Source organism: Triticum aestivum, chromosome 3A (genome assembly GCF_018294505.1).
Source record: "Triticum aestivum cultivar Chinese Spring chromosome 3A, IWGSC CS RefSeq v2.1, whole genome shotgun sequence".
Classification (NCBI taxonomy): domain Eukaryota; kingdom Viridiplantae; phylum Streptophyta; class Magnoliopsida; order Poales; family Poaceae; genus Triticum; species Triticum aestivum.
The window spans coordinates 442,346,129-442,357,498 of record NC_057800.1 but is presented as its reverse complement, the minus strand read 5'-3'; the positions used below and the strand labels follow the sequence as shown (position 1 = coordinate 442,357,498).

At 48.3% G+C, this 11,370-nt stretch overlaps 2 protein-coding genes across 4 annotated transcripts in view; one reads left to right on the top strand and one right to left on the bottom strand.

The window, feature by feature from the left end:
• Nucleotides 1–1,780, top strand: part of LOC123061575 (uncharacterized) — a 6,682-nt gene extending 4,902 nt beyond the window's left edge. For all 3 annotated transcript variants that reach the window (XM_044484736.1, XM_044484735.1, XM_044484737.1), the window contains one exon: nucleotides 1,260–1,780. In XM_044484736.1, coding sequence (XP_044340671.1) covers nucleotides 1,260–1,412 — 153 coding nt within the window. In that variant the 3' untranslated portion in view covers nucleotides 1,413–1,780. The remainder of the gene's footprint in view (nucleotides 1–1,259) is intronic.
• Nucleotides 1,781–2,350: 570 nt separating this feature from the next.
• LOC123061576 (5'-deoxynucleotidase HDDC2) lies at nucleotides 2,351–5,912 on the bottom strand. Its single transcript, XM_044484738.1, has 8 exons — nucleotides 5,488–5,912; nucleotides 4,295–4,419; nucleotides 4,136–4,173; nucleotides 3,890–4,000; nucleotides 3,721–3,800; nucleotides 3,332–3,368; nucleotides 2,858–2,899; nucleotides 2,351–2,771 (listed from the first exon to the last, which is right to left on the bottom strand). Exons 1-8 carry the CDS (start codon nucleotides 5,746–5,748, stop codon nucleotides 2,692–2,694), a joined length of 774 nt encoding a protein of 257 aa, XP_044340673.1. The 5' UTR covers nucleotides 5,749–5,912; the 3' UTR covers nucleotides 2,351–2,691.
• Nucleotides 5,913–11,370: the final 5,458 nt, after the last annotated feature.

Here is an 11,370-nt window from a genome sequence, read left to right as displayed (position 1 = left end):
AGATAGGAGAGAGAAGGAAAAACTCCACCTAACCGGACCCCTCAAATCGTCCTCATATGTTTGGGCTGTCTGCGAACCTTCAATATGAGGGTGTCCGGGCGTGTCCGAGCAGTCCGCCACGGCCCACCCTGGATGTAACGCCCCGGCCAACTGTCCGTTGTGCCTGACTACCACCTAGGATCTAGACTAGCCTCACGGGCCAACACTAGTCTTTCCTGCGCACCTTGTCCTCACTTATGCGCACCAGGGATCAACTTCCTGGTCGGTCACTCATCCTCAAATAGCTCCAAGTCAAGCACACTTAACTTTGAGGTTCCTTTCGGATGGGCTCCCGGAAAAGAAGGTGCACCTTGTTGATATAAGTAGTCTATATCATTCTTATTAAGCCAGGATGTCACACTGGGGCACCTTTTGTATTTCTTTATTCTTTTCTCTTTCTCTTCCATCCCCACCAATCATATGCATGCATCTGGACAATTTGAGGGGCACGGCTGCGCGGGCGTACAATTGAGGGTTCAAAGCAGGCACGCCCGCGGACGGGCCAAATTAGCCCATTTGGGTTGGACATGCTCTAACAATAGGAAATTACTGCACTAACTTCTTAGTTGAGAAAGGAAATAACTAGGCTCTATCAGCTGTCTAAGCCTCTAAGGCATCTCTCTTGCTGCCCATCCTTCTGGAGCATGGGGCTTGCTGAAGCCCATGTAAGGGTACACACATGACAAATATATGGGAATAGTCCGGAATTAATATCTTCCAGTAATCTAAAGAGACCAGTCAAGCAATTTCTACAATGGCTGCGCCAAGCCACCAACTTGACTAAACACTGCCGCTTCCTTTTAGAAAAGGACCTAGGCAATGGGTGTTGCTTCTGTTAATCTGTTAAAAACTCAGTTAGATTGGTTGTATAGTCAGGACTGTTGTATGCCTGACAATAGCAGTATAGCACGTAACTGATTTTGGTTAGTGAATTTTAAACCTGGGAAGTGGTAACCCCAACTCTTGTATGTTAATAGAGCCGGACAATGTCTTTTGGTCTCAATAACCTGGTACCATGAGCTACATTTTAGAACATTTCATAAAGGCACTATTAGTATTCATCTGCTTAGCCCAAGTAACATTTTGTTTTGTTTAAGGACAAGAGGAATTTGCATGATATTTCACCTGTAATTCAGATTATAGACGAACTTATTACTATTACTATATTAACAGTACTCTTGGTGAATTCATATCTCACTCTGGTTTTCCGGAAATTGCAGTTGTTGAAGCTAATGTATCATTCTCCTTTCACTGCTGGCTACCACAGAGCTATCTGGCTAAAGATTGGCCGGACAGCTAACCCCTACATCAGCAGTTACACCCCTTTTCTTCATGACCCGATAAACGCCGGCATGAGATGGTGGTTCAGGTAGGATGGACATGGTGCCGGTAGTCATGTAAAGGGATATAAATGTTTTTGGTGACGTTTCACAGTTAACCCAAGAGATCTTTTTCTTAGCAAAGGTGCAGCTTGTGAGTGACTTGTTATTAGTCTTCTTTTTTTGGCAATATCGAGCTGATGATAGCTAGTGATGAGTAGTAACTCTTGTAACTTACCCCGTGATTGTAGAACTTAGTCAAGATCTTAGAGACTATAATCTGTTTGGCATGAAGTGAAAAGCGGAAGTGATGTACTGTTGTGTAATTCATCTCTTGTGGAACCAATAGTATTCAACTACACTATGCACCTGAACCAATATGTGGTTGGATGATTAGGAGGACAGTGGTTTTCCCTTTATTAGAGTTCAAGTCCTAGACTTGCATTGGTGCTTGCTTTTTTCTGGATTTATTCTAGTCCTTCCGGGGATTGGAGTATCACTAAAGAACTGGCTATGGACAGGGGACAGGGGTACGTGGAAGCTTACTATCCATGTGCTAGAGCCATGAGTTGGTTGCGACTTGCAAGATCTTATGGTTTCACCTCTAAGGACTAAAGACTTTGTTGTTGTTGTCGTTGTTGTATTCCAGTCCTTTCAGTGATTTGCATTCACCTCTAAGCGTCTGTTACAACTTCGGCTGTGCGAGCTTTTAGGCAAAATCATTCATTTTTGAGTTGGAATTTCTTTTATTTGCTGTATAAATTAGACAACCAAAGTGACTGCTGATGATTCACTTTCAAGATTTTTGCTTCACCGCTAATTGCCCACTTCTCCTGCAAATCATGACGATTCCTCTCTTGAGCTTGTATTGGTTAGTCCGGGCTCCGGATATGTGCCTTCACCTGTCTCTGTAACTTCCATCAGACGCATCCGTCAACCAAAAAGTTAAGAGTGAAATGACTAATTGGCACAGAGCAATAAGAGAGATCAACTTCGACCGAAGGAAGGTGGCAGTCGAGAACGGCCCCAGCCTTTTTATTTCCCGACTCAACAAAAACAACGTGTTTGGATGTTCCTAACCAACAGCATACATGAAAACTGCTACATACTACTAGTCCCAGTGCATATTCAGCTCACTGAGCTCTTAACCAAATTTAGATCCCCGAGTTTCTGTCGACGCCATTCCGTTATTCCTTACCAACACCTGGTAGCTGAGGCAAATTGGTTATGTTTGCCTCGAAGTGGGCTTGAATCTGGAGTCTGAGATTCGCCACACCACCCCATCATGAAAATTTCATAGAGGCTATATCGAGCACCAAACATCAAGTTACCCCTAGTTCTGTCCACATCCATTGGTTCTCCTTGAATTCACTTCAGCAGCCCAGCTCTTGCCAATCTCTGTCTGGAACTTGCCTGCAATAACATGTTTGAAAAGTATATTTAGCAAAAGGAAGCAATTTCAACTTTTTACGGTCTATACAGTTGATCAATCACATTACCAGCAGTAGAGAGGAAGAACTCATCTAGCACTTTTCCATGCTCTGCATTTTTCAAGATGTGCAGAGTCAGCATAAATGGATTAGTACATTACATATGTGCAGAAGAGGAAGATGGCAACATATGCACACAGGATTGATACATTGCACAGTGCTGGAAGCAAAAACAAGTTTGGCCGTATGAATCAAGTAGTTTCCTGTTATTGTCAACAAGGTAGCAACAGATTCCAACTATGTTCTTGCCGAAGCCAGGTATACATGAGTTTCGCTAGACATTACTATTATCAATATCAAAGGATCACAAAGATGCAATAAGAACATGGTGATTTAGACGCATATTATTGATAAGGGCAGGTTGTTTCAGAATAAGGAACCAATGCACACCATGCCAGAGTTCGTATATGGGGAAATTATTTAAAATTAGCAAGTGACTCATTCTTTGAATGCAGACAAATCAACTATGGCAGAAGTTAATACCCTTCTCATACTCTAACGCTTGAAGAATCATTTCCACCTGAAACAAAACAAAAAATAGCAACAGGTGAAATCAGCTGGACCAAACAGAACATAAAAACAAAGAAAACAAAACAGAATGTGCATCAGAGTAAACCAAAACAATACACATGAACATGTTTGCATGAGACAAAACTTTTGAAGTAGTATTATTAATCCGTTAACAAACTTAAATGCTTTCAAGTGCCAGAACTTTGCATGTCTGGAAGGAAACCCAAACTAAAGAAACTTGCATGGCAACAACAAATGATAACCCTGATATATATGATACAAATTAGATGACACATGTAAAGGAAAGCAGAACCAATATTAATTAACAAAGTATGAAGTTAAGAAAATAATGGCAGGCTTACTTTATCAAAATCCTTTACGAGATTGGCTTCAACAGAGGAGTTGTTTTCGTATTCTTCCCACAGCCCCTTAATTTCCTCAGCTAGAAAACAGTAAATTCAATAATGTTAATACAATGTTATCGAACATTCATTTAAGAACTGAAAATTCTTGTCACAAATGGAGACATACCTGTTGATCCACCACCAAGAACTTCACACATTTCATTTAGAGCTTCTTGTTCACGCCTGCTTTTTTCTGCTTTAGGTATGCCGTCAGATGGAGTGATGTCGCCAACAATAGCTGTTAATAAAATAAGGTATAAGGTATGAATAGTTGAAAAGCACTTGGTTGAAAACTGAAAGATGCTAACAAAAGAGCAGGTGAAGGACAGCACACAGAATCAACAAGTAAATATAAATATGTTTATTGGCCTACCTTCAGCAATGTCGTGAACGATAGCTATTTTGATACACCTGTTACAGCAAAATAAATGTTCCTTTAGCAGCAGGTAAAATAGTAATGATTAATGAAGATGGCACCTAAAAATGTCACTTTAATATCAATATTGAAAAGGGGAAACATAGAAAACTTAACCTTTCTCGATTTACAGCAGGTAGGTCATCAGCAATCAAAGCCATCAGGGCCATACGATACATGTGATCAGCAATAGACTCGGGACCCTTGATGCTGTGATTTATCCAGCCTTTCCTTTTAGTGGTCTGTGGTAAGAGCGGAACAAGGAACAACCAAATAAACCTCAGAATAGTGCAATATGATGGATACCATCTCCAGCAGATCCCTAAGACTAGTACCTAATAAAACCCACCCCTCTTTTGTGTATACACACTTACATGTCAGTGGGCCAATTATTATTTTTCCTACCCACTCCATCAGCGGTGCCCTGCCCTACCTTTGGGATGCTCCGGAGCTCGTGCAACAGCGCTGCAGCTCGAACCAGCCGTGTTGCCACTTGCAGCAGCCGAGCTTGGCCCACGCGGAGGGGAGGCAACATGGGGACGGGGAGCCATGGCAGCACACAAAGTAGCTCCAGCAGCAGGCACGGGACGGCAGTTCACACAGTACGGATAGGTGGTGGCTGTGCAGAGGGGACACAAGGCGGCGCGCGCTGGAGAAACAGGTGGCAGGGGTGAGGAGGGGATGGTGCAGCGGTGGACGGAGCTCCGGTGGTGGCAGACAGCTGGGCAAGGCAGCGCGCAGCGAGAGGCAGCAATGGCCCTCAGCCCCTAGGGGCTGAAAATTCAGCTCACCAAGAATAAACACAGAAGGATAGAGGGTGGGAGGGGGCACCCCTACATGTAGGAGGTTGGGCCTGGTTTTTAGTTGGCCGCCTAAATGTTTTAGGCATTGGCAGCCATATAGGGGATCTGTTGGAGGAAGAAATAATCGACTATTGAGAGCTTTTATGTAGTGGATAGGTGATCTGCTGGAGAATCTCGCATCATAAGCATGGGGGCATGAAGGCATGAATTGAAAACGGAGTCCATGTTCATGCACTCCACATCATATACTTAGACATGTGAGCTGAGCAGCCATCGTGAGACGTCATGAATCACCAATTCACCATACGAATTGATCGTTTCAAAACTTGCATATACGAAGCCCTGCTCGGATCGAGTATAGTTTTTGTGTGCTCGCCGGTATTTAGCACAAGTTAGCAAAGCTATATCAAAATTATTTACTGTTTTGCCAGGACCTAGGAGTATCACTAGTCTGATGGCACACCACGTAAGGCCAGCAAAGGAAGGAGCAAGCATCACGTGATTTACCTTGAGGCTATGGCAGAGAGTGAGGAAATCGATGGCCGAGGCGGCGGAGGACGCCGCGGAGGACGCCGGCGAGGGCGGCGCGACTGCCGCGGCGTCCAGCGGCGCCGGCGGCCGCCTGGGGAGGGGCGATCCGCCTGGCCCAGGGCTCCCGGAGACAGCGCGGGTGCCACAAGCGAGGCGTCTCGAAGGGAGGATACGCGGCGGCGAGCGGCGGAGGAGGCCCCGCGCGGGAGGGGCGGGTAGCCGCGAGCTAACGGCCATCGGAGGGAGCGCGGTCGCCGGGTTGGAGGGGATCAGTGGAAAAGGCGGAGGAATCGGCGGGCGGCGGCGGCTTTGCTTTCCTAATCCTCTTGTGCCGTCCTTTGCTCGCCCCTCCTGCTTCTGTGGAACGGGGCAGACGGCAGACGTCGAGTCGAATCGGACGCCCACGCTCTCGAACCAACCTTGCCCCTCGTCATCATCCAGCCGTCCGTGTTGTCACTCGTACCTACCCGTGGCGCCTCGAGGCATTTGGCTCGGTTGCATCGCAAAAGATCCACTGCAGCTGTGCAGAATTGGAAAAGGCAAGTTGCGTTTTTTTCATTCTTCTGATTTTGATTTCAGAAACATTTGGTAGCCGCGAATCAACCTGTGGTTGAGTTGATTAGGTGGACAGTTGTATCATCAATCCATCAGGGTTCAAATTCTGGTGCTCGCATTATTCCTGGATTTATTTCAGGATTTCCGGCGATGCGCTTTTAGTGGGAGGAGACGTTGCCGTCGACGACGAGGCGCCTACGGTGACTTTGTAAATCTCAAGATGATATTCCGGCTCAGTCTCTCGGAGGTGCTCATAGGGGTAGGGTGTGCGTGTGTGCGTTCATAGGAGTGAGTGTATGCGCGTGTATATGAGCGCTTGTGTATGCCTGCATTACTTTCAAGCGGTTGTGATTCGTTTGATTAAATCTCGAAACGCTCGAATCGGTCGTTTCTCCCAGGCTCGAGCGATGCAACTGAGAGCAACTCCAACGGGCCGACCCATTTCATGACCGCGCGCGTCTTAAATCATGTCGTCGCCCTGGTTTTGGCGCACCAGCGCGCGGAAAAGGTTCGCGCGCGGGGGAAAGCGGCCTAGCGCGCGCTGATTTTGGCATTCCAGCGCGCGGGAAAGGTTCGCGCGCGCGCCGCGGCCGACGCTCGTTATAAAGAAGGCGCTCCCTCCATAGTCTGTCCGCCGCCCACTCTCGCCGCCTTTGCGCCACCATGTCGATCCGTCGCCTGGGCGCTTCGGATTTTCGTAGAGTCCGCAAGCGCCGCTCCGGCGCCTTCTCCTCCGAGATCTGGTTTCGCGAAAAATATCTCATCCTCGGCACCTTCGACACCGCAGAGGAGGCGGCCCGCGCACACGATGCGGCGGTGATGACCCACAAGTATAGGGGATCTATCATTGTCCTTTCGATAAGTAAGAGTGTCAAACACAACGAGGAGCAGAAGAAAATGATAAGCGGTTTCCAGCAAAGTATTCTCTGCAAGTACTGAAATAAGTGGTAACAAATAGTTTTGTTATAGGATAATTTGTAACGAGCAACAAGTAACAAAAATAAATAAAGTGCAGCAAGGTGGCCCAATCCTTTTTGTAACAAAGGACAAGCCTGGACAAACTCTTATATAGAGAAAAGCGCTCCCGAGGACACATGGGGATATCGTCAAGCTAGTTTTCATCACGTTCATAAGATTCGCGTTCGGTACTTTGATAATCTGATATGTGGGTGGACCGGTGCTTGGGTACTGTCCTTACTTGGACAAGCATCTCACTTATGATTAACCTCTATTGCAAGCATCTGCAACTACAACAAAAGTATTAAGGTAAACCTAACCATAGCATAAAACATATGGATCCAAACCAGCCCCTTACGAAGCAACGCATAAACTAGGGTTTAAGCTTCTGTCACTCTAGCAACCCATCATCTACTTATTACTCTCCAATGCCTTCCTCTAGGCCAAAATAGTGGTGAAGTGTCATATAGTCGACGTTCACATGACACCACTAGAGGGATGACAACATATATCTCATCAAAATATCGAACGAAGACCAAATTCACATGACTACTAATAGCAAGACTTCTCCCATGTCCTCAGGAACAAACGTAACTACTCACAAAGCATATTCATGTTCATAATCAGAGGGGTATTAATATGCATATAGGATCTGAACATATGATCTTCCACCAATTAAACCAACTAGCATCAACTATAAGGAGTAATTAACACTACTAGCAACCCACAGGTACCAATCCCGAACTTGGAGATAAGAATTGGATACAAGAGATGAACTAGGGTTTTGAGAGGAGATGGTGCTGATGAAGATGTTGATGGAGATTGCCCTCTCCCGATGAGAGGAGCGTTAGTGATGACGATGGCGATGATTTCCTCCTCCCGGAGGGAAGTTTCCCCGGCAGAACAGCTCCGCCAGAGCCCTAGATTGGTTCCGCCAAGGTTCCGCCTCGTGGAGGCGGAGTTTCGTCCGAGAAGATGGCTTATTATTTTTTCCCATCAAAAGACTTGATATAGCAGAAGATGGTCATCGGAGGGCCATCAGGGGGCCCACGACGTAGGGGGCGCGCCCAGGGGGGTAGGGCGCCCCCCACCCTCGTGGGCAGGGTGTGGCCCCCCTAGTGAACTTCTTCCGCTGAGTATTTTTTATATATTCTGAAAACGTCTTCCGTGAAGTTTCAGGATTTTGGGAGCTGTGCAGAATAGGTCTCTAATATTTGCTCCTTTTCCAGCCTAGAATCCCAGCTGTCGGCATTCTCCCTCTTTATGTAAACCTTGTAAAATAAGAGAGAATAGGCGTAAGTATTGTGACATAATGTGTAATAACAACCCATAATGCAATAAATATCGATATAAAAGCATGATGCAAAATGGACGTATCAGGCGGCGTGGCGCCTCCTGAGGCCTCGTTGGGATATGAATTTTCCCAATGTGTCGAGCCAGCAGCCACAAGATCTGGCGCCTCTCCCGCGGCTTTTCACCGACGAGGATCGTCGTGTCCACCGGAGGTGGCAGCGTCGCCTCGCCATCATGGAGAAGGACGTGGAAGCCTTGGTGGTGTGGTGCGGAGGCTTCCCGCAGGACATCGTCGACGAGCGCCAGTTCTACAAGCAAAGGAGGTTGGAGAGGGACGCGAGGAGGAGGGAGCGAGCCGTCTATTGGGAAGACAAGCGTTCGCGGAAGCAGGAAGCTCAATTGAAACTGGAGCTACAAGAAACGGCGGGTTGGACTTTGGAGACGAGGCGTATGCTAACGCCTACATTCAGACGTCGGAGGAGGATATTACCGAGTCGGAGTCAAGCGACGAGTAGTAGTCTTTTCTTTTATCTGTGTACGTTAGAACTATCTATGTATCCATTTTTATCTGAAAAAATGGCCGGCGGCGTCGGCGACGTAGCAGGCGGGCGTGGGTGTGAATCCAATGTGCCACCGACCAGCGGGCCCGGTGAGAAAAGAGGGCGAGCGCGCGCGCGTCCGTCTTGTGTCCGTGCCGACGCAAATTAGGCTCAAAATGGGCTAGGAATAGATCGGCAGGCGGACGAAAGAGGACGCGCGTCCGTTTGGGTCGGCGCGTTGGGCCGGCTTTTTTGTCCGCGCCGACCCAAACGGATGCCCGCGGACGAAATGGGTCGCCCCATTAGAGTTGCTCTCAAGCACGTGGGCATTTGAGATTGCACGCGAGGAGCTACACTTAAGACGCCGCGTTACTTCCCGAAATGCTGCCGTAACTCCCCTCATCCTTTTCTCACCGCTCACTCTCCCCCCTCTCCACTCTCACATCAACAACAGCGAGCACGGGATCTGGAGGGCGAGCATCGGAGCGAAGATCTAGATGGTAAGCATCGGCCTCATCACTTCACCTGCAGGCGTTCGTCAATGACGGTAAGTCCTCTATTTTGGATGAAGTCAATTTATCATGTCCGCATTCGATTTACGCATCGCACACTAGGCATCCAATCTACCTATTGGGTTCGATTTGGCGCTTGATTTAGGCATACCCGATTAGGGATTTGAGCGGTTCGAACGGGATTGAGTAAGATTTTTACTAGGGGAGCGTAAATCAAGCTTTACATCCATTGACATCCATCCCAACAAGCACTAAATCCTAGCTGGAGTGGGCCTGAAGGAGCTGGGAGTGGCGATAGCCTTGAGGTTTGTAATCGTTGACCTCCAAGGGCAGGGTACAGTCGTCTGGCTCAGGCGCTGTGACAGCCGTCTCCACCATTTTGGCATTGTCAGCGTCCCGAGGTTCAGTCGGTTCGTCATTGGCAGCATCCATCATCTCCTCCTCCTCGTCGTCCTACAGAACGATGGTGGTCGGCGCCACCGTGACGTCTAATTGGTCATGAGAAGCCTTGACAAAGCCTGTACTTGGCCCATCAGGCTCTCTGACCTGGATCGGCCGACTCGACCTCATCCATCGCCCACCACAGTATGTCCACTGATATAGCGCCTTTGGCTGGGTTAGGATACAACCTCTTTAACTTCATTTTCATCGCCTTCAACAACATAACGTCTGCCTCTTTATGCATCTCGTCAATGCTCTTAAACTGAGAACACACCTCCATGGTTTTTGCGAACTTGGTGCGGTCATCGAGTGAGCACCCAAGGGAGAATGCCCTCCATCCAATGTCGTTAGAGAAAGGGCGATGCTAGGCGTCGGTGCGCCGGCCGAACGTTTCGGCCGGTCGCACCCTAGCCTTCAGATCGGCCCGTCCCGAGCCGTTGGATCCTTATCCAACCAGATCATCGTCTTCCTCCCGCGAGCGCGTAACGAGTGTCGTCTTCCTCTCGCGAACCGGGGTTCTCGCCCGCCGCTCACGTTCCCCCTCGTCGCCGCTCCTCCCTCGCCTTCCCTCCTCGTCCCTGGTCGCCGTCCTCGCCGGCCGTCTTTCCCGACCGCCTGGTCGCCGGTCGCCCCGGTCCCAGTCCTCGGCGACCATCCTCTTCACCGGCTTCGCCCCATGCAATAGCCCATCCCTGCGGTTGTAGCTTCCATGGCCACCGTTGCAGCTCCGGTGGCGACGACTGGAGCTCACCGGTGTGCTCGCCGGCGCTCATCCCCCACTTGCGAACAAAAAAAATCGAGTGCCCAGGGAGATGCCCAGTGCTGCAAACTATGACGAAAAAAAGCTACAACTAGCGATAGGAAAAGCTTCAACCTGCTACGAAAAAAGCTTCAACCAGTATACGACTGGAGCTATGGATGAACAAGAAAAGTTACAACCTGTGACAGAAAAAGCTTCATCTAGCGATGAAAAAAGCTTCATCGGACTATAAAAAAAGTTTCAACCGTGGAAACGAAGGCATGGACGAAAAGTTACAACCGGTGACAGAAAAAGCTTCATCTAGCGATGAAAAAAGTTTCATCGGACTATAAAAAAAGTTTCAACCATGGAAACAAAGGCATGGACGAAAAGTTACAACCGGTGACAGAAAAAGCTTCATCTAGCGATGAAAAAAGCTTCATCCGACTATAAAAAAAGTTTCAACCGTGGAAATGAAGCCATGGACGAAAAACGAAAAGTTGCAACCGACAGTTATAAAAGTTACAACCGCATTGAAAAAAGCTTCAAAACTTCTTATCTCAGCTGCGACCCCGTGATGACGATGACGCCGTTTTGCTGCAACCGTAGTAGATTTTTGCTACCACCGGCGATCGAATTTGCTACAACCAGTTTCAGCAAAAAAATCGTCGTGGGGTGTAGTCTGCCATGGCTGGTTGCACCTCCGGCGTGGCCGGGTCCGGCGAGGTAAGCAGAGCTCCAATGCTGCGAGGTAGCGCGTCGCCGTGGTAGCACCCTGTCGCCCCAGTTGCAGCATCTCCCGTGGTCACCGCCCCTCGGTCGC